This window comes from Podarcis raffonei, chromosome 6, assembly GCF_027172205.1.
Source record: "Podarcis raffonei isolate rPodRaf1 chromosome 6, rPodRaf1.pri, whole genome shotgun sequence".
NCBI lineage: Eukaryota > Metazoa > Chordata > Lepidosauria > Squamata > Lacertidae > Podarcis > Podarcis raffonei.
In genome coordinates this window covers 97,850,441-97,877,031 of record NC_070607.1, presented here as the reverse complement: position 1 = coordinate 97,877,031, position 26,591 = coordinate 97,850,441, and the positions used below count along the sequence as shown (strand labels likewise).

The following is a 26,591-nucleotide window of genomic DNA, read 5'->3' as shown; positions in this document are numbered from 1 at the left end:
TTGAACATTTAAGTTGTTCAAACTTCTAAGTAGGCATGTGTGTGGGTGTAAGCCACAGTCATGTAGGTCCATGGAAATCAATGGGTGTGACTGATTTCAGTGGTTCTACTCTGAGCATGAGGAACACTGAATAGCACCCATAGTCCAAAGGCACATGATGTAGTGACCACGTTGAAGCTAAGCAGATCAGTGTCTGGGCTCCTTGGAACCCCATGGACAGGATTTGAGCCCCCCAGAAAGAAAGAGAGATATGCAGGCAATGCAGAAAGGGGTAAAGCCTGTAGGATTCTGCCTTCTTAGTATTCATCCCCAAAACCCAATATTCAGCTAACTGGAGGACTTCTTAAATTGGATTTTTAAAGTTAGATATTGATGAGTTCAGTGCTTTATATTTTACAAAATTAATAGATTTTTATGCACGACTGAATTTTAATGATTTCACATTTTTAATTCTTAAATTATAAAATGCCTGAATACTTGCATGATCAAACGGACAACTGAGCAAGCATTTCTACAGGTCTAGGTTTTTCTGTTCCTCATTCAGGCTACAAATTGATTACCTGTCAACCCTTCCAATCAATTAATTGTTCCGGGTCCCTAAAGCAATGGTTTTCTCTCTCTCTAGGGAGTTCTGGTTTTCGTCTAAGTAGGAGATGTTGTCTCCTCACACTGGCAATTTTTATGCGAGTAATTTGTGTCCCTTGCAGAACTGAATTAATGTTATAATTGAAAAGATACCTTATTCACATCCTTGCTCTTATCTGATCTGTTTGTGCTGATAGACCTCAAGGAAATGAAAACAAGCCTATGTTTTTATATTGTAAGCTGCCCCGTGATTCTCAGATGAAGGGCAGTATAGAAATTCTATTAATAAGAATAATTAGCTGCTGTAGATATTCTTTAAAGTCTGTTTGCCCCCAGCAACTAAGACACCCGCCTGATAAGTGGGGCAGAAGTAAAGCTTTCCTGGTCCACATCTAGGGAGCTGTCCCATGAGAAAGTTGAAACCCACATCTGAAGAGAGAGTGGCCTTGGGATCATGCCCATCTTGTCCACCTCCCCAGGAAGGCATCCTGGCAGCCCACTCAGATACACGAGGGATGGACTACAATTCCCTGCAGCGGGAATTCTAGTACATGCTTCGATAGAGCCTACATGTGAAGAGATGTAGAACAAAGAGTTTGTGAAAGGATGCTGTTAGGAGAATCTGCTTGCTGAGACCGTATTATGGAAGTTTGTGCAGGGAAAACGTGGCCTTGAGCTAGCCCCATGTTGCTGAGTTGGGCATCAGGCTCTGAGAAGGTAGGCAGGCTTTGTCTCAGAGAACGTGACTCAATTCCGATGCATGTGTGGAGCTAAAGCAAGGCTGTGTAATTGATAGGGTCATGGGCTCCATTTTGGGGGGTTCCCCAGCAGCAACTGTTCTTCTGACCAAGTAAAGACCACCATGGTACTGTATATCTATTGAAGAAACCCACTGGACCCCCTTGGGGGTCTTCTGCAACTCTCCAGAACAAGCAACGACGCCTTGCTGGATGTTTGTGACCCCACATCTAAGGGCATGAGCTACTGGTTCACATTTCTTTTGCCTTTGTGTCTGGTTGCTGTTCAGGGCAGCTAGCAACACCAGCTGGTCTCCTTCATCCTCACACCAGCCCTGTAGGCTTCGATTCTCCCCATGCTGCAGACTGAATAACTGAGGCCGAGAGCAAGGACTTCGAGGGTTCGTGGACAAATTGGGACCTGTAGCCAAATCTTAGGGGTTTGGATTGGACCTGTACCTCTCACTCTGGGTGTTTGACCAAATCGCTCTGGTCTAGCCAAGTCTTTCTCCACCTGGTGCCCTCAATATGTTTTGGACTATACAGGAAACTTTATGCAGACTCAGACCACCAACCATCTAGCTCAGTAGCTTTCCAGGATTTCAGGAAGAAGTCTCTTCCAAGCCTGCCTAGAGCTGCTGTCTGGGGTAGACCCTGGAACCTTCTGCTTGCAAGGCAGGTGCTGAGCTAAGGATCTCCTTGGCTACAATTCGCAGCGCACCTGCACTGGCTGGGACTGAAAGTTGTAAATATCCTAAATATCTTGAGAGCACCAGGTTGAGGAAGGCTGGCTAAGGTATATGCAAGTTCAAGGGAGAATATGGTCTCCTGGCATTTTGGGGGCTGCTATAGAGAAGTTGAGGAACATCATCCATCAGCACCATGGAGAAGATGAGGAGAGATGAGTTAAGGATTCATCCCTCAGTTCAGTTCCATCTGCCAAGGAGGGTGCTGTTCACAAACTGGATTTTGTCCTGAGGCACCTTGCGAAGACAATGAAAGGTCTGTGAGGCAGGTCATGAGCCAAGAAGCCAAAGGAGCTGCTGGCAAGCTTCATCCTAAAGAAAACACGAGATCAAAGGTGCAGCCGAGCATCTTAGCCGTGTCTGCATGCTTTAAAAGGTAATTAGAAGAGGGAACATTGGCACACCTTTCAGTGAAGTGGCACACCAGGTGAAATGGTGGGTTCAAATTACAAGGAGGGGACTGAAACCTGAGGAACGTTAATTCATCAGGAATGCGTCCAGCTTTAGGAACTAACAAGAGACTCCTCCACGAAGACAGGGTTTATTTATTGCTTATTTATGGCACTTAGATCCCACCTTTTTTCTCTCCAAGGGGGCCTGTGTGGTTCTCCTCCCCCTCCACATTTAATCCCCACAACAACCTGGTGAGACAGGTTAGGCTGAGAGCCAGCGACTGATTTCCAAGGTCAGCAAATGCACTTCATGATGAGTGGGGATTTGAACCCTGGTCTCTGTCAGGCCCTAGTATTGTTTTGGGGGGACAGGAGGTGGGCAGGTGTGGGGGACTCCCTGGTCCTGAGTGTGGTAACTGTGCCCCCGAAGGACCAGGTGTGCAGCCTGGGAGTCATTTTGGACTCACAGCTGTCCATGGAGGCACAGGTCAATTCTGTGTCCAGGGCGGCTGTCTCCCAGCTCCCAGCTCTGGTACGCAGGCTGAGACCCTACCTGCCTGCGGACTGTCTTGCCAGAGTGGTGCATGCTCTAGTTATCTCCTGCTTCGACTACTGCAATGTGCTTTATGTGGGGCTACCTTTGAAGATGACCCGGAAACTACAACTAATCCAGAATGCGGCAGCTAGACTGGTGACTGGGAGCGGCCGCCGAGACCATATCACACCAGTCTTAAAAAAACTACATTGGCTCCCAGGACGTTTCCGAGCACAATTCAAAGTGTTGGTCCTAACCTTTAAAGCTCTAAATGGCCTCAGTCCAGTATACCTGAAGGAGCGTCTCCACCCACCATCGTTCTGCCCAGACACTGAGGTCCAGCTCTGAGGGCCTTCTGGCAGTTCCCTCATTGCGAGAAGGAAAGCTATAGGGAACCAGGCAGAGGGCCTTCTTTGTAGTGGCGCCCGCCCTGTGGAATACCCTCCCATCAGATGTCAAAGAGATAAACAACTACCAGACTTTTAGAAGACATCTGAAGATAGCCCTGTTCAGGGAAGTTTTTAATGTGACATTTTGATGTATTTTTAATCTTTGTTGGAAGCCGCCCAGAGTGGCTGAGGAAACCCAGCCAGATGGGTGGGGTACAAATAATAAATTATTATTATTATTAGTCCGACCCTCTCACCCCCACTGGCCAGCACTGAATGAACAGCTTTTTCTGCAGAATGGAGATCCAGGTTAGGGGTGGGGCCTCCTGTCGCAGGTTCAGCGAGTGAACTGCCAATCGCATCGTGAGACAGGCTGACGAGACCCTGTTCTGTCACACCGGCTGTTTTCAGGGGCTGATAACCCACACTTACACCTTTCGTGGGGGGCTTAAAGTCTGGGAGTGGGTTGCTGGCAGCCCCTGCAGCAAAGGGAAGTCATGCACTGAAGTTGCACATAAAATCTGTGCACGGGTGCGTGGATAGAAGTGACCATCTATGGTTCCTTGTGAAACCACCATGCAGCCATGAAGCCACAGTAGGGAATGGAGGCCATGAGAGTTTCTGGAGAGCAGAAGGTCTTGGGGATCTTTACTCACCGGATGCTTGCAGAAGCCCGTCAGCGAGTCTTGTGTCCACCAAAAGAACGGGCAACTGCAGAGAAGAAAACTGGTTATTGATTCCCAACCGGGCAGCCCAACCATCGCCTTCCACTCCCACCCATTTGATCTGGCATGGCTGGGGTGGCCAGATTCCTGGGTCATCAAAGGGTGTGTTGTGTCCATAGGGGATCACCCTTGCAGCCTCAACAGCATCCTTAACATTGGGCACTCCCTTTATAAAATTAAGGGCAGCACCTACACTTTGGAACTCCCTGCCTGTTGTCATCAGGCGCCTTCGCTTTTGGGGCATGCTAAAAACATTTTCTGTTTAGACGAACCACCCGGATCTTTAGAAAGCCAATGCAAGTTTTAATCTGTTTGCAGTCCGTTGCTATTTTAACTTAAGTTATTCTTGTTTATTCATCCCACTGATGATTTTGTGGTTTTATCTCTTTTGTAAAACGCTTGGAGGTTTTATTTCATAATCAAAGGGTGAACACATTTTTATGAAATAACTAAATAAATGCAAGGGACGCGGGTGGCGCTGTGGGTAAAACCTCAGTGCCTAGGGCTTGCCGATCGTATGGTCGGCGGTTCGAATCCCCATGGCGGGGTGAGCTCCTGTTGCTCAGTCCCAGCTCCTGCCCACCTAGCAGTTTGAAAGCACCCCTAAGTGCAAGTAGATAAATAAAGGTAAAGGTAAAGGTAAAGGTACCCCTGCCCATACGGGCCAGTCTTGCCAGACTCTAGGGTTGTGCGCTCATCTCACTCTATAGGCCGGGAGCCAGCGCTGTCTGCAGACACTTCCGGGTCATGTGGCCAGCATGACAAGCTGCATCTGGCAAGCCAGCGCAGCACACGGAACACTGTTTACCTTCCCGCTGGTAAGCGCTCCCTATTTATCTACTTACACCCAAAGGTGCTTTCCAACTGCTAGGTTGGCAGGCGCTGGGACCGAATGACGGGAGCGCACCCCACCGCGGGGATTTGAACCGGCGACCTTTCGATCGGCAAGTCCTAGGCACTGAGGCTTTAACCCACAGCGCCACCCGCGTCCTAAGTAGATAAATAGGTACCGCTTTATAGCGGGAAGGTAAACGGCGTTTCCATGTGCTGCGATGGTGCAGGCTCACCAGAGCAGCTTCGTCACGCTCGCCACGTGACCCAGAAGTGTCTCCGGACAGCGCTGGCCCCCGGCCTCTTAAGTGAGATGGGCGCACAACCCTAGAGTAGGACACGACTGGCCCGTACGGGCAGGGGTACCTTTATCTTAAATAAATGCAGTCAAACTAGTTGCAGTGTGGAGCAGCCATGTTTCCTTCCCCTGTTGACTTCCAAAGCCTTTTTTTCTTTTTTAACCCACAAACAGATGCAAAAGTCTTAATGGGTGAGTGGAGAATTACCCTCCTCTCTTCCCTAATGCAAACCCTTTTCTCCCAGCTCAGATCTGAAACAGGAAGTGCCTGAAGCAGGTATTGGGCACGGCCAGGTAAGGTGGTCCCAAGCAGTGGGTTCAGCCCACCACACCTGTGTGTACACCTTTTGCTGCAAAAATAAGCCTCTACCTCATACCTCACATGTGAATAAGGCAGACATGTCCATGAATAAATGGGGTTGCCCCCATCCTGTCTGTATTGGCCCTTGACCCAGACAGGTGCCAGAATCCAAAAAGGGAAACTTCATGATTCTTAAGTATCACAGCCCGTAGGGATGGTGGGAAGGAGGGGAAACTTACAGTCGAGTAGCCAGTTGAGGAAGGCTCCTGGAAAAGGCTTGTCCTACAAAAGGGGAAGAAAGAGCGTCAGATAAAACATGGCACACTCCTCCAGGGACTGGAAGAGATTGTTCCATGAAGAAAGTTCTGCTTTCTTCATAAGGATGCAAAAACTTCCGGGTTGGCGCCATCGTCTAATGGCGGATTCCCTCTGAGCTCCGGAGGGAATCTGCTCAACAGGGGTCGGGTTCTGCCGCGGCGGCGACGCGGGGACCCTTAGAAACCACAGGCGCTGAAGCCTGTGGACCTGGTGACTCGGTGGGCACCATTTGCGCGCCCCCCCCGACCCGCAAAGAAGCCTTTTTAAAGGCTTCGGAACGGGGGACGGAGGGAGGTGTGGTGCTGAGAGTTCGACTGCTTCCCCTGCTGAGTGAAGCCGCATGCCATGGGCGGAGAGCACTAACTTCTTCCTTTGAACTTTCGGATCAAAGTAACGACCCGTGAGTAACACGGTAATTGGACTTAAAAGGGAAAAATTTTTCTGGGAATTCGGCAAGATCGGGTAAGGTGCTAAAAAGGAAGTCAACCTGCCCGCCTTGTAAGCATTGTAAAGCAAGGATTTTATTACTAAGGTTGTGTGAATGTCTTTTGTTTTTTGTGGAAAAGCGCAATTAACTTTATATTGGGCCAATTTAAGTGACTGTGCTGGAGGATAAAAGAACGGATTTCACCCCTCCCCCAAAACCCGGGAGCGATCGGGCAGAGAGCCTGTGGAAGAGGTTTATAGACTTTGACAGCTGTCAAATTAGCTGTCAAAGCTGGAAAAAAAAAGGAGAACTGTGTCTTTGCTGGTTACATTTGATACAATTTGGTAACAAATTGTTAAAAACAAAGAAGAAAAGGTTAATTTGTCATTAAGTAACTAGAATCCCTCTAAAGGGGGTTCAGGACATTACAAAAATGGCTGTAAGTGGAAAAATACTGGCTGAACTGGAAAAGACCTTCCGTCTTCTGGGAAATCTACAAAAGCAGACAGATGCTTTGACTATAAGTGTAATAACAATGAAGGGAACAGTAAACAAAATTGCTGAACCTGGAAAGGATATGATTCAAGCTCCTGCAGATGAACAGGGAAGTGTTGCTGCTGATATAAAAATCCTTATAGACAAACAGGAGAAAGAGTCTGAGTCATTTGAGATGATGGCTAAAGAGAGCCAGAGGCCTATTAAGTTGGAAACAACTGAAAATAAGATCATGACAATGGATGTTTGGCTGGAAGTGAAGAATGGAATCTGGAGAGATCTCCTTTTATGGGGATCGGAAGACATATGGAATATAAATATGGACAGTACAGAGTTTGGAGTCTTTGGGACATTTGAACTTATGAGAAGCAAGAAACAAGATTTTGGCTCCATTGTTAAATATGGAGGTCTGGCTGGAAGAAATATGGACTTTACTGGAACAGAGCCTCTTCGAGATTCGGAATTTAAAATAAAGGACTATCAAGAAAACCGGCAGAGAGAAATTGAGAGAGGGTTAAGTGCCTCGGATGTGAGATCGCCAGGCTGATTTTGGATGGACTGTTGGACTTTGGTTGGGGATCGAAACCGGGAAAGGGGGTGGGAGGGCTTCGGGAATTTAAAGGGGGTAAAAATATGATTCTGTTTTAATTAAGTTGGCTTTTGCCACTAACATAAAAATGGGGAATTTGGGGAGAGATTTGGGGCCGACCTTAGCAAAAGATTATCAAAAATAAGTGTTTCGTGTATAAAGATTGGGATTTTTAAGTTTAAATAGGTTAATTAAATTGATGGAGGAATTTAGGGAAAGTATGTTAAGAATAAGTTTTGAAATATAAAGATAGAGGTTTAGAAGTTAAAATTTGTTTAAGATAATTGAAGTAGAGGAAATAAGGTAAAGTGGGGGGGATAAAAATTGCTGAGCTAAAAATTGGAATTGGAATACAAGAAGGGTAGGTGTGGGGAAGTCAAGGAAATTGGGTATGGAATATAATTATGGTAAACTTTTAAATTGCTGCTTTTCTTTTTCTTTTCTTTTTCTTTTATGCTTTTTTTTCTTTTCTGTTTTCTTTTGTATTCTTTTTTGAAAATTTTAATAAACATAATTAAAAAAAAACAAAAACAAAAACAGCCTGCTGGATCACAGAAGGACCATGTTTGCATGTGTGCCCTCTGCTGTGTGCTTCTCTCTTTCCTTCCCTGCAATAACAAAATATTTCTGCTTCTGGTCTTAATCTTATTTGCCCTCTCCAGCCCCCTTGGGCACACTAATTTCGGGAGGGGGGGCATCAGCTTGGCGCTGCAAAGCGTTGTCATTGCTTGGGTTCCCGTCAAGACATGTGCTCCCACTTAAAGGTAAAAGGTAAAGGGACCCCTGACCATTAGTTCCAGTCATGGCCGACTCTGGGGTTGCGGTGCTCATCTCGCTTTATTGGCCGAGGGAGCCGGCGTACAGCTTCCGGGTCATGTGGCCAGCATGACTAAGCCAGTTCTGACGAACCAGAGCAGCGCACGGAAACACCGTTTACCTTCCCGCTGGAGTGGTACCTATTTATCTACTTGCACTTTGACATGCTTTCGAACTACTAGGTTGGCAGGAGCAGGGACAGAGCAAAGGGAGCTCACCCCGTCGCGGGGATTTGAACCGCCGACCTTCTGATCAGCAAGGCCTAGGCTCTGTGGTTTAACCCACAGCGCCACCCTTGTCCCGTGCTCCCACTTACATGCATGCAAAAAGTTGCGCCGAAAGGGGCTTGGCGGAAGTGGGGAATCCTACTGTAAGGGATCAAGGCAGCCATTGACTCAAAAAGGTTGGAAACCACTGGTGTCGACAATATAACTGAGCTAGCTGGGCCAGTTGTGTGACTCACTCTGTCCTTGGGCTGAATCTCATGCATCTCCACACCCCACATGAGGTCACTTTTATAAAAGAGGAGGCAGAGATGGGGAGACAGGCAAAGACCCCAAGATTGTGGGAAATGCACCCCTGGGTGTCTACGGAAGTGGAAGCTATGATCCATATTTCTCTCCATTTAAGATTAATCGTAAAAGCTTGAGGTCCCTGGGGAGGGGAGCTTTGTCCAAGAGAATCTTGGGCAGAAGAAGTCCTTAGAACATGGAAGCAAGAAAGCCAATGCATGTGGAGAACACACCTTCAGGTCCATTTCAGAAAACTGTCCTGTTGAAATCGGCACGCTGGAGAGAGCTGTCTGGAGTTTCCCAAGGAGGCCGAAGGAGGCGTATTCTGAACAGGGAGGGGAGAGAGGCATGAATGAGGGCAGGGGACCACGAGAAAGTCCATTGGAAGCTGGGATGGGGCAGGATTACGCCATCAGCAGCTCCCCACAAGCTTGCAAACGAGAGGTAGGTTTGGAAAGGAAACTTACTGTTGAGAGCTTGGAGTTGCATGTTGACAACATTGAACCAGAGTTGGAAGACTGGGCACATCTGCAAAGAAGAACAATGACAACTTCTGAGATATCACAAGATCAGAGTTCTTCAACCTTGGGTTCCCAGGGATCTTTGCCAATAGGGTAGTCCAAGAACATCTGGGGACCCAAGTTGGAAGAACACTGGACCAGATGACCCTTGGGGTCCCCATCATCATCATTATTAACATGGAAATAATGTCAGATGCTCTGCCACTGAGCCATGGATCTTCCCCAACTACTTGTTCTCCAGTTTCCATTCTTCCAAGCCATTTGCCCCAGTTTCCATTCTTCCAAGCCATTTGCCCCAGTACATGTAGACAATTGGCTACTCACCACTGAAGGCAGGAGGGTACGGAGGCCAGAATTGATGACGCCACTCAACAGGTTTGCAAGCAAGCTAAGGAGGAAATTGTTATTATTATTATTATTACTTATTTATATCCCGCCCTCCCCAGCCGAAGCCGGCCTCAGAGCGGCTAACAACAATAAAAGTAACACAACATTCTAAAATCAATTCATTTTAAAATCAATTCAGAATCAAATTCATGCCAACCATTGGGCTGGAGTTCTGTGAGGATTACCAAAGGAGGGGGTCAGGCTGTGCCTTGGCCAAAGGCCTGGTGGAACAGCTCTGTCTTGTAGGCCCTGTGGAAAGATGTCAAGTCCCGCAGGGCCCTAGTCCCTTGTGACAGAGCGTTCCACCAGATTGGGGCCACAGCCGAAAAAGCCCTGGCTCTGGTTGAGGCCAGCCTAACCTCCCTGTGGCCCGGGACTTCCAAGATGTTTTTGTTTGGAGACCGTAAGGTCCTCCGTGGGACATACCAGGAGAGGTGGTCCCGTAGGTACGTGGGTCCTAGGCCATAAGAGACAAGAGAGAGAGACAAAACAACCCCAGTCAGATTTCAGAGCTGGATCCCACAATGCCGCAACGTGTCTCCTGCTCTTATCACCAAGGAAGGTGACCTTATAGGGATTTGACTTTTGATTATGATGGTTGCTTAGGGCTACTTTGGCCTTGATCCAGGAGTAGGTTGTGCAGTGGACATTATAAAGATGCAGGTGTCTGGTAGCCAGTAAGAATCCTAGAATTGTAGAGTTGGGAGGGACCCTGAGGGACATCTAGTCCAACCCCCTGCAATGCAGGAATCTCAACACGTGGTCCCCCATCCAATTGCAACCCATACTGGACCCTGCCTAGCTCTGCAAATGTACTAGCAGTTTTATTGCTGCACCACTAGGAGGGTGGTGCAGCAATAAACCTGCAATTTCCCCTTCTCCTAACAGTGAGAGGATTTCTCTGCCATCTTGCATACTGTTAGAATATTGGAACAAGCCCTATAATTCAGAACAAGACAAGGAATAAAGGGGGGAAATGGCAAGGATTCAAAATGGAAACAGAATGAAGCTAGTCCCACTGAACTCTGGGGGCTTATCCACACTTTGCTCAACTCTTTCCAGGTAGAGATCTGGCCCATGGGATTTGTTTGTTTTGTTTTGTTTTGTTTCTGCCCTGAGCTTTCCCCACGAAAAGCTGAAACAGAATGAAGGTCAGTTTGGGTTTTCCATGTATTGACGTTTGTTCCAATTGAGCTTTAAAGAGTAGATTTTTGTGGCAAAAGAAAAAGAAAAGTTCCTTGGGCACGGAGCGTTAAGTGAAAAACTTTATCTTGAAAGAGTGGAGGAAAGCAAAGTGTGGATAAGCCCTGAGAATGAGCAATAAGAGCTGGTTGGCCAATCTGGTTTATATCCAGTCACTGATTCCATTATCACAAGGATTTCTGCTTCCACAAATGAATGTTCCTCCTTGCTCCTCTGTCCCCACACTCCCCCTAAATCTGATCTGGGGGTTCATCCAATCCTTTGGAGAAGATCTGGGGAGGACGCAGGTTGCACACAATGGGGAGTTCCATCGTAGAAGCAGAAATGCTTGGCTAATGGAATGAGAGATGCCACCTTCCATTTCAAACACCGCAGTGATTCTCAGAGAGGCAGAGTGGATGAGGTGAAGCCAGAACAGGTAAGGATGGAGGAGAAATTGGGAGAAGATTTAATTTTAGTCTTATTTATTTACACTTCCCAAAATGATAAGGAAACCACCCAGATAAGTCCCCAAAACCTTTAATGCCCACCTGCTTGGCAGCTTGATGCTGAAGCCAGCGACCATATCCTGGCAGTTCTTAAGGACCAGCTTGAGATCTCCCGGTTTGTCTTGGGTTAAGGCCAGGTGAGGGCTGATGTCCATCACCACGGAAGTTCCGCTGAGAAAACTGAGCACCCTGGGAGACAAAGTCAGACAGGGGTGCTGGGCTTTGAGTGTTGGGAAGGGACCTGAAGGGGCCAGAGAGTGTTCTGGGATGTGTCATCAGCTCATGTGGGGAATGGCCAGAGGCTGTAGGGCCTTGCAGAGGCGCTCAGCACGAACTAAACTGGAAGCGTGACCCAGAACATGCTCAATGCTCTCTGGCAGCTGTGGGTTGCAAAAGAAAAACCACAGAGAGGCAAGCTGCCTCTCTTGTCAACCAGCTTTTGGGAAACACCTGGGTCATTGTTTGAAAACCTCTATTCCGTAGCACTAAAACTGATGGGCATCGAATGAAGCTGGATGTTGGAAGATTCAGGACAGATCAACGAAAGTTCTTCTTCATGTAGCGCATGGACAAGCTGTTAAACTCGTTCCCACAGGAGGCCATGAACCTGGGTGGCTTTGAAAGAGGATTGGACAAATTCATGGAGGAGGAGAGGGCTATTGGTGGCTACTAGCCAGGATGGCTACGTTCTCCCTCCACAGTTGGAGGCAGTGATGGTTCTGAATACCAGTTGCTGGAAACCAGTTGCAGCAGGGGAGAGGAATCCCATGCTTGGGTCCTGCTTGCAGGATTCCTGGGGGGGGGGATCTGGTTGTCCACTATGAGGATAGGATGCTGGACTAGATGGGCCATTGGCCTGATCCAGCAGCCAGCTCTTCCTATATTCTTAGGTTAAGACATTGTGGAGCACGCCATGCTCTAGGAATGTCTCTTTGTAGAAAGGCTGGATGAGAATATAGTGTTGCAACTCAGTGCAGGCCACCCACAGCACATAAGGCAGGACCAGACCATGCATGCTTAGACACGCCTCTGCATCTCCCTCCTGAAGGTTGTCCAGGAGCAAGGGGGAAGTCCCACAAGGGCATCTCAGCCCTTCTGGCTGACATTGGTTTAACTGCAGAACTTTGGGGCTGCCTAGAGCTGGTTATGGTGCTGGAGGAGACTCTTGAGAGTCCCATGGACTGCAAGAAGATCAAACCGATCCATTCTGAAGGAATTCAGCCCTGAGGGCTCACTGGAAGGACAGATCCTGAAGCTGAGGCTCCAGTACTTTGGCCACCTCATGAGAAGAGAAGACTCCCTGGAAAAGACCCTGATGTTGGGAAAGATGGAGGGCACAAGGAGAAGGGGACGACAGAGGATGAGATGGTTGGACAGTGTTCTCGAAGCTACCAACATGAGTTTGACTAAACTGCCGGAGGCAATGGAAGACAGGAGGGCCTGGCGTGCTCTGGTCCAGGGGGTCACGAAGAGTCGGACACGACTAAACAATGAAACAACAACAAGAGCTGGTTGGGGCAGCTGAGTGGGACAGTGAAGGAGAACCTGGGGGAACTCAGAGGCATTTGGACAAGGAGAGGCACTGACCAAGTCAACAAATCCTCATTAAGATATTTGTAGTGGGAAGGAGCTACCTTGGAAGGAACCAGACAACCGGCCCATCCTTTTTGGCCACCTCGACTTGGTATGGAAGCATCTCTGCAAAATCTTGGGCAGAGATCCTTCCTAGCCCTCCTGCTTATTGGAATTTCTTCAGCTGGAGATGTTAGGGACCAGCCTTTGCTGACCTGATGCTCTCCCTGTCTTTTGCACTATAACTCCCATCAGCACAGATATATGATGCTGGGGCTGATGGGAGCTATAGTCTGGCGACATCTAGGAAAAGAGAAGGTTGGGGAAGGATGCATAGAGGTGCAAAATATGTCTTCTGCTACTGGAGTTTTGCCCTTTCCTGCTCATGTTAATTTCAGAACAAGCTGAATGTGAAGGAAGCAGCTCTCGCTCTCATGACTCACCCTGGCAAATTAGTAGTAATGGTTGCATGTAGGTTGAGCTGTAGCTCATTTCCACGGATGACCTTCCAGGACCCTCCAATAACCTCAAGGTTCACAGCATTAAACCTGCAAATTGAGCAACATAACAGAAGGGAGAAGATGCATGGAGACCCCAGAATGGTCAGCACACATTGCAAAGTCATGTATCCATCCCACTCTCTCCTCCTAATGGCACTGATGTGCTTCAACCCCAACAAGATGATAGATTTTGCCTAATAAGATGCTCTTAGAATCATAGAATTGTAGAGTTGGAAGAGATCCCAATGATCATCTATTGCAACACCCCACAATGCAGGAATCTCAACGAAAGCATCCATGACAGATGGCCATCCAATCTCTGCTTAAAAACTTCAAATGAAGGAGAGCCCACCATCTTCTGAGGGAATCCATCCCTCTGACAAATCCCTCTGTTACACTCAGGATGGTCTTCCTAATGTTTAGTCGAAATCTCCCTTCTTGTAACTTGAATCTACTGGTTCATGTCCTATCCTCCAGAGCAGGAGAAAACAAGCTGGTTCCCACTTCCATGTGGCAGCCCTTTAGGTATTTGAAGTTGGCTGTCATATCTCTTCTCCGTCTCCTTTTTTCCAGGCTAAACATGCCCAACTCTCTCAACCATTCCTCACAAGACTTGGTTTCCAGACCCTTGGTCACCTTGGTCACCCTCCTCTGCACCCCTTCCAGCTTATCAATACCCTTCTTAGTGGTAGAAGGGAAGAGAATGACAGCAGAATTGGCCTGTAGTGCAACCAGGTCCAGAATTAGGGATGGTGATGGACCTACAGCCTCTCATTCTGGATGGGGACGTGGTCTGTCAACTGCAACGGCTGCTCCCTTGCCCACACCAACTCACCATTGGAACGGCTCCTTGGATCCTCCACCGCCGAGGAGACCTCCCAGACCAAGTAGGTTTCCACCAAGAAGGCCGTTCTCTCCACCAAGAAGATCACCACCCAGGAGGCCATTTTTGCCGAGGAGATCGCCACCCAGAGCACCACCGAGCAGGCCGCCACCTCCAGATTCACCACCACTGCCAAGTAGACCTCCGGTGGTGTTGCCAAGAAGGCCTCCTCCACCACCGAGCAGGCCATCTCCTCCAGCAACAGCGCCGAGCAGGCCACCTCCATCGCCACCTCCAACAGCACCAAGGAGACCACCTCCATCGCCACCTCCAACAGCACCAAGGAGACCACCTCCACCTTCTCCTCCACCACCACCAAGAGCTCCAAGCAAGCCACCGTCGCCTTTGCTGTCACCTCCACCACCAACAGCTCCAAGTACTCCATCTACTGCTCCTCCTCCGACAGCACCGAGCAGGCCGCCTCCAAGACCACCGAGTAGACCACCTTTGCCAGAATCACTGCCTGCACCAAGAAGATCCCCGTTATTTATATATTACATTTATAGCCCACCTTCTCTCCCCGAGGAGCTCAAGGTGGCCTGCATGGTTCTCCTGCTTATCCTTCAATCCCCAGAACAACCCGGTGGGGTAGGTTGGGCTGAGAGGCAGGGAGTGGAGCCAGGCCACTCAGCAATTCATGGCTGCGTGGGGATTTGAACCCTGGTCTCCCAGGTCCTAAACCCCACCCTATCACCAGCTCTTTCTGGGATAGTGAGAACCATCCCAGGAGACATGGTCGCAGGAGCCCCTTTTCACCAGCAATGTCTGTGTAAAATAGACCTCCTGTGCCAAGTATATTGTCAATACGGATGCTATTTAAGTGGAAGAACAGTTCCTGAAGCTGAGGCTCCAAGACTTTGGCCACCTCAGGAGAAGAGAAGACTCCCTGGAAAAGACCCTGATGTTGGGAAAGATGGAGGGCACAAGGAGAAGGGGACAACAGAGGACGAGATAGTTGGACAGTGTTCTGGAAGCTACCAGCATGGGTTTGACCAAACTGTGGGAGGCAGTGGAAGACAGGAGGGCCTGGCGTGCTCTGGTCCAGGGGGTCACAAAGAGTCGGACACAACTAAACGACTAAACAACAATCAAAGTGGCTTACAAGAAGAACCTGCTGGATCAGGCCGATGGCTCAAGGTCCTGTTCTCGCAGTGACCAGCCAGATGCTCCAATGGGAATCCTACAAGCAGGATCCAAGCACAAGAGCCCTCTTTCCTACTGTGGTTTCCAGAAACTGGGATTCAGAAACATCACTGCCTCCAACTTTGGAGACAGAGTAGAGCCATTGTGGCTAGCAGCCATTAATGGCAGCCCTTTTCTCCTCCGTGAATTTGCCAAACCTCTTTGAAAGTCATCCAGGTTGGCGACTGTTGCTGCCTCCTGCAGGAGTGAGTTCCATAGTTTAACTACATAAAGGTAAAGGTAAAGGGACCCCTGACCATTAGGTCCAGTCGTGACCAACTCTGGGGTTGCGGCGCTCATCTTGCTTTACTGGCCGAGGGAGCTGGCGTACAGCTTCCAGGTCATGTGGCCAGTATAACTAAGCCGCTTCTGGCGAACCAGAGCAGCGCACAGAAATGCCGTTTACCTTCCCGCCGGAGCGGTACCTATTTATCTACTTGCACTTTGAGGTGCTTTCGAACTGCTAGGTTGGCAGGAGCAGGGACCGAGCAACGGGAGCTCACCCCGTCGCAGGGAGTCGAACTGCTGACCTTCTGATCGGCAAGTCCTAGGCTCTGTGGTTTAACCCACAGCGCTACCCGCGTCCCTGTACCAGTGGCACAAAACCTTTGCTAAAAGAAAGGAGGCAGAGCAGTCTATCGTCACATCTCTATGTCTCCAGGGAGATCAGGCGTCTGCAGTGCATTTCAATGACAAATAGAGATATTTAGCCACTAACTTGGTGAGCTCCTGATCATTCCCCAGTAATAGAAAATGTATGGCCTCCAACTCTGGTTTCCATTTGGGGATGCAAAGTTGATCTAGAAATTGCTGACAAAGATCAGCATATAGTTTACGATTAAGAACCATGTGTGTGAGGTACGATTAAGAACCATGTGTGTGACCACCCAGTGGTCTTCACAGGGGTAAGTTCTTTCTCCTTCCACCCTGCCTGAGAACCTTCCCCAAAGGAGGTTTGATGGATTTGAATTAAACCTGGCCAGTGAAAATGCCCTTCTTTCTTGAGGTTTAAGCAAAAATTCAAGATAATTGTGGTTAATTTCATGTGCCCAAGAAAGTTGAAAGTTAAGAGGGAAGCATGTTTTCTCTCCTGCTACTGTTAGTTCCTCGTGCTCAATATCTCACAACCTAGTTTTTATTATAGCCTTGGGAGATGGTAGGGACATCGATTGCAAAAGTTCCACTGACAGCCTGAGTTGCTGTACCTTCTTGTTAAACTGTTGTAGCCAAGGGGGAAGAAAGGGGTCTAACAAAACTTCCCTGAGGAGAGCATCTTTACCAGCATAGAAGAAATCTCGCCCAGGCAACAGTCTCTACCTTGTGTTGACCTCCCTCTAGACACAAGACTGCATAGGGTACACAGCGTGAGATAGTAAAGATCTTGAAGAGGAAAACTGCTTGGACTCATTCTACCAACTAGGTAAACCCTGGCAGCCAAACTGGAATACCAGAGAGCAATTGAGCTATAATTTTGGCGTTGAAGACCTTAAGGGCAGAAGTTTCTTAGAAATGTGTCTCCCAAGGAATTTCATCTTTGCTGTCATATAACCCATGGAAAGTGTGGGAGCTGGGCTTGTACTGCCTCTTCAGCTGCCCTTCGTGTCACCTGTTTGAGGTCCAACTCACCTTTTTCAGTCTTTGCTGAGCTTGAGCCAAGAAGACCGCCCAGCCCAAGACTTTGCGACGGAACCAAGGACCTGCAGAAGATGGCGACCAGGCACCATGTCTTCACCACTGTCAAGGTCTTCATCCTCCTTGCATCTGCGAAAGAGAGAGGGGCAAGGCAGCTGGAGCAGGTGGAGGGGTGCTCAGGTGGGAAGGGAACAAGCCAGATGTGATATGAACAGCCACATTTTCTGCTCAAGGTGTGTGGCTTCTGGGTTTTCTTGCGTGTCTTTTTTTCTATTTTAAGCCTGCAGTACAGAGTGTTGTGTTTTGATTGTATGGACGCTACTCTGGAAGGTTGGTGGTTCGCCCCCCCCCCCCGGACACCTATGATTCTTGCATTGGAGGGGGTTGGACTAGATGGCCCTCAGAGAACCCTTCCAACTTTATAATTCTATGATTCTAAGATTTCTTTGGATGAGATGTTAAAGTGGTGGCATATTTACTAGACTCTCTGCAATGGTATACAGTGGTACCTCGGGTTACAGACGCTTCAGGTTACAGACGCTTCAGGTAACAGACTCTGCTAACCCAGAAATAGTACCTCAGGTTAATAATAATAATAATAATAATAATAATAATAATAATAATAATTTATTATTTATACCCTGCCCATCTGGCTGGGTTTCCCCAGCCACTCTGGGCGGCTTTCAACAAAGAATGAAAATACAGTGGTCTGTTAAACATTAAAAGCTTCCCTAAAGAGGGCTGCCTTCAGATGTCTTCTAAAAGTCTGGTAGTTGTTGTTCTCTTTGACATCTGGGGGGGGGGAGTTCCACAGGGCGGGCGCCACCACTGAGAAGGCCCTCTGCCTGGTTCCCTGTAACTTGGCTTCTCGCAGGGAGGGAACTGCCAGAAGGCCCTCGGCGCTGGACCTCAGTGTCTGGGCAGAACGATGGAGGTGGAGACGCTCCTTTAGATATACTGGACCGAGGCCGTTTAGGGCTTTAAAGGTCGGCACCAACACTTTGATTTGTGCTCAGAAACGTACTGGGAGCCAGTGTAGGTCTTTCAAGACCAATGTTATGTGGTCTTGGCGGCCGCTCCCAGTCACCAGTCTAGCTGCCGCATTCTGGATTAGTTGTAGTTTCCGGGTCACCTTCAAAAGTAGCCCCACATAGAGTGCATTGCAGTAGTCCAAGCGAGAGATAACTAGAGCATGCACTACTCTGGCGAGACAGTCTGCAGGCAGGTAGGGTCTCAGCCTGCGTACCAGATGGAGCAAAGTTAAGAACTTTGCTTCAGGATGAGAACAGAAATCGTGCTCTGGCAGTGCCACAGCAGCAGGAGGCCCCATTAGCTAAATTGGTGCTTCAGGTTAAGAACAGTTTCAGATTAAGAACGGACCTCCGGAACGAATTAAGTTCTTAACCCGAGGTGCCACTGTACAGTGGTACCTCTAGATACGAACGGGAACCGTTCCGGAGCCCTGTTCGCATCTAGAAGCAAACGTAACTAGTGACAGCACGTCTGCGCACATGCGCGTCACTTTTCGCTAATTCTGAGCATGCGCATGACGTCATTCTGTGCGTGCGCAAGTGGCGAAACCCGGAAGTAATGCGTTCAGTTACTTCCAGGTTGCCACGGAGTGCAACTCGAACCAGCTCAACCCAAAGCACACTCAACCTGAGGTACCACTGTATTTTCATTCTCTGATTTACAAGCTGAAGAACAAGGAGAGGCAAGTCTGATAATTTCAGCACTGCCGAACAGCAGAGTTTGGTCTTGAACCACATAACTTCATTATTGTTGAAGATGACCCTCCTTCCTAGGAGTTCCTGGCATCATTAACTGAGATTCTGACTTGCTAGAATGTCTCTCGCGTTCTGCCTTTGATCAGCGCACATGTGTGGACTCATTGCCATGACTACTGAAAGAGAGAGGAAGGCCAGGATTGGGGCAGCAGCCTTCAGAGCAGGATAAAATCAAAGGGGTTTGCTGGCATCTCTTTTGCAGACATGCCATGGAACAAAATTGGCTCCTTTGAAATCTTTGAAGCCTGCCTTTGGGGGGGGGGGGAAACGTGAAGTTATTCGGTATAAAAATAAGCGCTGCTATTTCCTGCTCAATTTAACATGCCGCTTGTAACATGCAGGGCTTAAAAGGAAAAAACCCCAAACCTACCTCCATAATAGCTATGGACAAGTGACTGCATGGTCTCCTTGCGGAGCCAGGCTTCTGAGATGACGCAGAAAGGTTACTGTGATCATTTTTGTTGTTTAGTAGTTTAGTCGTGTCCGACTTTTTGTGGCCCCCTGGACCAGAGCACGCCACGCACTCCTGTCTTCCACTGCTTCCCACCGTTTGGTCAGACTCATGCTGGTAGCTTCGAGAACACCGTCCCACCATCTCATCCTCTGTCGTCCTTGTGCCCTCCACCTTTCCCAACATCAGGGTCTTTTCCAGGGAGTCTTCTCTTCTCATGAAGTCTTGGAGCCTCAGCTTCAGAATCTGTCCTTCCAGTGAGCCCTCAGGGCTGATTTCCTTCAGAATGGAGAGGTTTGATCTTCTTGCAGTCCATGGGACTCTCCAGCACCAGAATTCAAAAGCATCAATTCTTCGGCCATCAGCCTTCTTGATGGTCCAGCTCTCACTTCCATACATCACTACTGGGAAAACCATAGCTTTAGCTATACGAACCTTTGTTGGCAAGGTGATGTCTCTGCTTTTTAAGATGCTCATTTGGACTGGCTGAGTATCATCTTTCTGCTCAGTTTCCACCAGTGCGATGGGTCTTTGGGGCAAACAGGTGTGACTTTATCATTCTGGCTAATAGCGAAGTCAAGTGGTTGAGTGCCGAAAGGGATGGAGCCAAGCCTGAGCCACAGAGAAAGAAAAAGGAAGAACGAAGGGCTGGCACAAAAGAGTGAACCCCAAGGTATGCAAAGGGGGGGCATTTTTCTTTTTTCTAAAGGAGCAGAAGGGGGAGGGGAGATCTCCATGATGACCCCTCATGATCAGCGGCCTCTGGGAGTGATGCAATATCAGAAGGAAAAGGAAAATGGGAAAAGGACTCATGAATTCACAGGTTCACAGAACTGCAGAATGGGGAGGGACCCTAAAGGTCATCCATTCCAACCCCCTACAATGCGGGAACCGGCTGCTTCAGCCCCTTAGTTTCCTGGAGAAGGGAATGGATAGCGATCACAGTGGAGAGACTTTAATACAAACATGTATGGGGAAAAATTTAGTATTATTCCATTTGGAGTCATGGTGGTGGGAATTAACAGAAGTAAAATGAAAAGAAAGAACGTGGTTAAGGTTTATTAATAATATTAACCATTAGGGGACCTATCTTGGACTTGCTGTGAGAAAAAGAAATGAATCTGAGACACCTTAACTTGGAGGAAAGATGGTTTGACAGAAAGTGGAGTTGCTGGATGCTCGCATTGACCAAAGGTTCTAAATTATCTTATCTTCTTCTTTTATATAAATGGCAGGTGGAAAATTGGAAGTTCCTCTCTTGAAATTTTTGCTCATGTTTCTCTTCTTTTGCTTTCTTTGTTTTTCTCTTTCCTCTTTTTATCCCTGTCGTCCCTTTATTTTATTTTCCTTTTTATTTTCTTTGTTTTGCATCTTTTGTAGTTGCAATTTTATTGTACCGTGAAGAAATTTCAATTAAAAAATCTTACCAGTGAAAAGAAAAAAAAGAGAGAGAGAGTCCTTTGGGTGTGGAGTGTTCATTCACACGCAAACTGAGCTTTCCAAAATATTAAAAATTCCAAAGGGCACTTCCTTGTTATGTGGGATGAAAGGAACCTTTGTTGGTTTCCGTAGAGACGCCACATTGCAGAATCCCACCTTCCCCCCGCCCAGGGATCGAGGTGACACCCCTGGTGAGGTATGTTAGGCCGAGAGAGGCAGGGACTCGCCTCCCAAAATCACCCAGTGATCTTCATGGCCGAGAGGAGAATTTGAACCCAGGTCTCCCAGGTCTAAGTGCTGAAAATTGACCTTCCTTTTTGAAAAAACCCACCATCATGTCAAGAATCACCTTTTAATCTCCCCTCTGCTTGCAATCATCCCTATCTTTTCTTTTTTTTTACTACTATTGATTTCATTTCATATCCGCCATTACTCCAATTGCTCGGGACAATTGCTGTTTTTGCCAATTCGATCTCCAGGAGCAGATTGAAAGTACATTTCCAAGCCTCTGTACACCATTTGACTGTAAAAACAACAACCTCAAAGCAGTTTACAAAAATATAAAACAATAAAAAAATTCAGCAGTACTTAAAAAAATAAATTTTAAAAATATTATTTTGATGATTAAAACCTACAAAAAGTTAGAATACTAGAAGCTTGCCAGGCTTGTCTAAACAAGACTGTTTTTAGCAGGCGCCACAAAGAGTACCGTGAAGGCTTTTTCTTGACCTCATGTGGCAGGGAGTTCCAAAGTGTAGACACTCCACAACTGAGTTCTTACCAATGCAGAATGGGGGTTATGCAGCAGTGCCAATTCTGTCGATCGAAGTGGCTGAGTGGGCACATTTGGGGTGAGGCAATTTCACACGCAAAACTGATCCCCTTTAGGCATTCCTACGCAAACTGCACCCCCCCAGCTGCTCTTTGGAAGCAGAAGAAGCCAAGCCAACCCCACTGTGCCTTGCTTGGAGGAGAAGCGGAAAAGGCTGCAGCAAAAGCGTTAGGAGTTTTGTGTCTCTTACCTGGGACACCTTGACATTTGCAAACAGGTCTCCGGGGCTGCCTTATCTGCTGCCGCTGCCGCTGCTCTGGCACAAGAGCCCTTATATAGCCAAGCCCAGGGCTGGTATAAGGGGAAAAAGAGGGTTCTGGATTGGCAGCACTCAGAGATGGTATCAAGGCCCTGCACAAAGAATGGATTTCGACACTCAGAAACAAACAGGAGGCACTTGAAACCGCTCTGGGATGCCTCCTTCAGCACCTGGACTTCTGCTTCCTGGAGATCTTACATAACTTTGTTGTTGTTGTTTAGTCACAACCTCAGATATGCAGATGACACAACCTTGATGGCAGAAAGTGAGGAGGAATTAAAGAACCTTTTATTGAGGATGAAAGAGGAGAGCGCAAAATATGGTATGAAGCTCAACATCAAAAAAGCGAAGATCATGGTCGCTGGGCCCATCACCTCCTGGCAAATAGAAGGGGAAGAAATGGAGGCAGTGAGAGATTTTACTTTCTAGGGCTCCATGATCACTGCAGATGGTGACAGCAGCCACGAAATTAAAAGACGCCTGCTTCTTGGGAGGAAAGCAATGACATACCTAGACAGCATCTTAAAAAGCAGAGACATCACCTTGCCAACAAAGGCCCGTATAGTTAAAGCTATGGTTTTCCCAGAAGTGATGTATGGAAGTGAGAGCTGGACCATAAAGAAGGCTGATTGCCGAAGAATTGATGCTTTTGAATTCTGGTGCTGGAGGAGACTCTTGAGAGTCCCATGGACTGCAAGAAGATCCAACCTCTCCATTCTGAAGGAAATCAGCCCTGAGTGCTCACTGGAAGGACAGATTGTGAAGCTGAGGCTCCAAGACTTTCACCACCTCATGAGAAGAGAAGACTCCCTGGAAAAGACTCTGGTCCAGCCCTCTGAAATGTAGGAATCGCAGCTCAATGCAGAAACCACATCTTTGCATTCAGTGTGTCGTTTTATTTTTAAAGGCAAGTAGCATCTGCTTATTGGATGGTGAGTGATCTTTTCTGGGATCTAGAGCAAAATTGTTCCCAGTGTGTTTTTGTCAATGCAAAGAACCCCCTCCCTGTTTCCTGTGATCGCAGGGGGTCTTCCTCTCTCTGCTTCTGGACCATGCCAGAGCACAAAAGAATGATGGGAATCAGCTGCAACCTCTAAATCAGGGGTCAGCAAACTTTTTCAGCAAGGGTCCGGTCCACTGTCCTGCAGACCTTGTGGGGGGCCGGACTATATTTTGGAAGAAACCAAAATGAACAAATTCCTATGCCCCACAAATAACCCAGAGATGCATTTTAAATAAAAGCACACATTCTACTCATGTAAAAACACACTGATTTCCGGACCATCCTTGGGCCGGATTTAGAAGGTGATTGGGCCGGATCTGGCCCCCGGGCCTTAGGTTGCCTATCCATGCTCTAGTCTAGAGGAAGATTGTGGAGTCAAAAACAAAAGCCCAAAGCAGGAATTTCCTGAGTCCTGGGAAGACACTCGGATACTATGACAGAGAGAAAGGGAACATGATGTACAGCCAAATAAAACAGACATGATCCTGTGCTCACCTAAAAGCACAACTTCACCTTCCTCAAGTTGTCTCTCAAGTACCAGAGGGACTAGAAAATCTTTTTTCTTCTTCTGGAGGGACAAAACTGAAGAGAGTCTGAATTTAGGGCCATTTCCTGATCATTTGCCCTTTCTGCTTTCTTGGAACGCCACAAACAATATTTGCCCGGCACGAACAATCTTACTTCTTCCCATTAATCTCAGCGATGCAACTTGAGAGAGAAGAGCGACTCTGAGATTGCCAAAAAGGCTTTCATGCTGAATCTGAAGTGTAATTCCTGGGAACCTGAAATAAGTAATAATGGTGCTATTGGCTGCCAACTCCTTAAAGATAGACACAATAATTACCAAAATGATTACTCATTCTTTATCAATCTTCTGAGAAAAATACACAAACTTATGCAAAGCCACAGAGGCTTGCGAACTACCCACCTATGATGAACTTGTGTCTGATTTCAATGGATTTTTCAAGTGCTTAACTCAGTCTTTTGTTTTCTTTAGCTTTTTAGGTAAGGTCTTGAAGATACCAACAAAAGGTAAATTCGGTGTTGTTCACAATACCGAGAGATGCTAGTGAAGTTGTAGATGGATGTTGATGAAGTTGTAGACAGGGCGCTGGCGTTTTGCACCAGTTTCGCCCTGGCAGTCCCAGTAAGGCTGCTGTTCGCCCCCAATGGGGCCCTTTTACTGGGGTTTGCAGGTAGCACACTCCCAAGGTACTGTATTTTTCGCTCTATAAGATGCACCTAGTTCTTGGAGGAGGAAAACAAGAAAAAAAATACTCTGAATCCCAGAAGCCAGAACAGCAAGAGGGATCTGGCTTCTGGGATAGCCTCTTGCTGTTCTGGCTTCTGTGATAGCCACACGCAGCCTCTCCCAGGCAGCAGGATGAAGGCTCCCCCAAGAGCCGTGCTCCCTTTAAAGAGTGTGCGGAGTATGAGTGCGGCTCTTGGGGGCTTTTCCCCAAGGAGGGAGAAGGGCAGCCCTTCTGCCTCCTCGGGGAAAAGCCCCCAAGAGCCACACAAACGCTCCACACAGCTCTTTAAAGGGAGCGCTGAGCAGAGCCTCCCGCCTGCATTCCCTCCATAAGACGCACACACATCCCCCCTTACTTTTTAGGAGGGGGAAAGTGTGTCTTATGGAGCGAAAAATACGGTAGTTTTCCGGGCTTCTTCAGTGGTCTAATCTCAAAGCCTTGATATGTATATTGATATTCAATTTCATAGAGAATACTATTTCTTGGCTTAAGTTTAAGAGACTGATTTGCTTAGCAGATAGTATTCTCTATGAAATTCTCTACCTTGGGAGTGTGCTACTGCAGAGTGAGAGTCTTTTGGTCCAGCACTCTGACATGAGGATTTGCGCCAGAGCACCAGACCAAGAAAGGAGCACCTGGAATTCAAAACAGAAGTCAGGATTGGCTTCTCTGATCCATGATGTGGGCAGCCAGATGCCTCAATGGGAAACCTGGAAGCAGGGTCTGAGCACAAGAGCCCGCTCCCTTCCTGTGGCTTCCAGAAACTGAGATTCAGAAGCATTTCTGCCTCCAGCTGTGGAGACAGAGGAGAACCATCCTGAGGAGCAGCCATTGGTAGCCTTCTCCTCCGCCATGAGTCTGTCTCACCCCTGTTCAAAGGTTTTAAAGGTTTGTGGCCACCAATCCCTCCTGTGGCAGCGAGTTCCATAGTACAACTATGTGCTGTGTGAAAAAGTACTTCCATACAGGTTGGTGGCCATTTAATGATGATGATGATGATGATGTTGATGCTGAGACCCTGATGCTGGGAAAGATGGAGGGCACAAGGAGAAGGGGACGACGGAGGACGAGATGGTGGGACAGTGTTCTAGAAGCTACTAACATGAGTTTGACCAGACTGTGGGAGGCAGTGGAAGACAGGAGGGCCTGGCACTCTGGTCCAGGGGGTCATGAAGAGTCGGACACGACTAAACGACTAAACAACAACAAATTATTATTATTATTATTATTATTATTATTATTATTTATACCCCGCCCATCTGGCTGGGTTTCCACAGCCACTCTGGGCGGCTTCCAACAGAACACTAAAATACAATAACCTATTAAACATCAAAAGCTTCCCTAAACATTTCTGGCTCCTGCAGCTGTGAGTTCCATAGAATGAAGCATTGTGCAAAGAACTACTTTCCTTTATCTGTCTTAACTTTCTGACCTTCGACTTTGCTGGGTGTCCACAAGTTTTAGTGGCATGAGAGAGAGAGAAAAAGGAAAACTTTCTCTACTTTCTCCATGAAATGTACAGTTTTATAAACTTCTATCCTGTCGCCTTGGACTCGCATTTTCTCCAAACTAAAAAAATCCGAAACGATGCCCCCTTTCTCCATAGGGGGTTTCGCTCTACCCTTTGACCATTTCGGTGGCCCTTAGCCGAACCTTTTCCAACTCTGCAATACCCTTTTTGAGGTGAGGCTACCAGAACTGAACACAGTTCTCCAAATGTGGTTGCACCTGTACAACCGCATTATGCTATTGGCACTTTTATTTTCAGTCTATTTCCTGACGATCCCTAGCATGGAATTTGCCTTTTTCACGTCCACCGCTTCCTGTAATAAGATCCACTGGACTTTCCCTCTGTTTGCTTCCCCCTCCACACGCCAGACCTTTAAACAGAGTCAAAGCTTTTGCCTGAATTAATTGTAACCTTAAGCAAACTACCCTGCTTAATAGAGTCATAACCCAACTTTGCACCAGCAGACAATTAAATTCATTTAACCTATTAAATATGGCGCTCTTATCACAGTTCCCAGAAGGCAAAAGCATCATTTCAAATATTTGCCTTTAAAAACCTCAAATTTAACGCACAGATTTTTATTTTATTTTTAAACCACTAGTCCGCTCAGCATGGCAGAGGGTGGGACTGCCCTCTTGTGGCTGGTAGAGGGAATGCCAGTTTTGTATGATACGTCTCTTCAACCTGTTTTTCTCCTGCTGGTCAAGGAGTGAGATGCTCAAGGAATCATAGAATCATAGAATCATAGAATGATAGAGTTGGAAGAGACCACAAGGGCCATGGAGTCCAACCCCCTGCCAAGCAGGAAACACCATCAGAGCACTCCTGACATATGGTTGTCAAGCCTCTGCTTAAAGACCTCCAAAGAAGGAGACTCCACCACACTCCTTGGCAGCAAATTCCACTGTCAAACAGCTCTTACTGTCAGGAAGTTCTTCCTAATGTTTAGGTGGAATCTTCTTTCCTGCAGTTTGGAACCATTGCTCCGTGTC

The 26,591-nt window shown here is 47.5% G+C and overlaps 1 protein-coding gene across 1 annotated transcript; it reads right to left on the bottom strand.

Annotated features, from left to right (window-relative positions):
* Nucleotides 1-1,728: 1,728 nt before the first annotated feature.
* Nucleotides 1,729-21,851, bottom strand: LOC128416684 (BPI fold-containing family B member 4-like). The gene is made up of 11 exons (XM_053394737.1): nt 21,765-21,851; nt 17,059-17,193; nt 14,203-14,713; nt 13,311-13,415; nt 11,338-11,484; nt 9,542-9,605; nt 9,164-9,224; nt 8,930-9,021; nt 5,779-5,821; nt 4,041-4,095; nt 1,729-2,380 (listed from the first exon to the last, which is right to left on the bottom strand). Exons 2-10 carry the CDS (start codon nt 17,180-17,182, stop codon nt 4,061-4,063), a joined length of 1,182 nt encoding a protein of 393 aa, XP_053250712.1. The 5' UTR covers nt 17,183-17,193; nt 21,765-21,851; the 3' UTR covers nt 1,729-2,380; nt 4,041-4,060.
* Nucleotides 21,852-26,591: the final 4,740 nt, after the last annotated feature.

What these genes read in the sequence shown, in the direction of transcription:
- LOC128416684 (XM_053394737.1), bottom strand. Translation starts at nt 17,182, where the DNA reads ATGAAGACCTTGACAGTGGTGAAGACATGGTGCCTGGTCGCCATCTTC. An exon ending in ATTACTACTAATTTGCCAGG is followed by an intron (nt 11,485 to 13,310) that starts GTGAGTCATGAG and finishes TTTGTCTCCCAG; the next exon opens with GGTGCTCAGTTTTCTCAGCG. An exon ending in GTACCCTCCTGCCTTCAGTG is followed by an intron (nt 9,225 to 9,541) that starts GTGAGTAGCCAA and finishes TCTTCTTTGCAG; the next exon opens with ATGTGCCCAGTCTTCCAACT.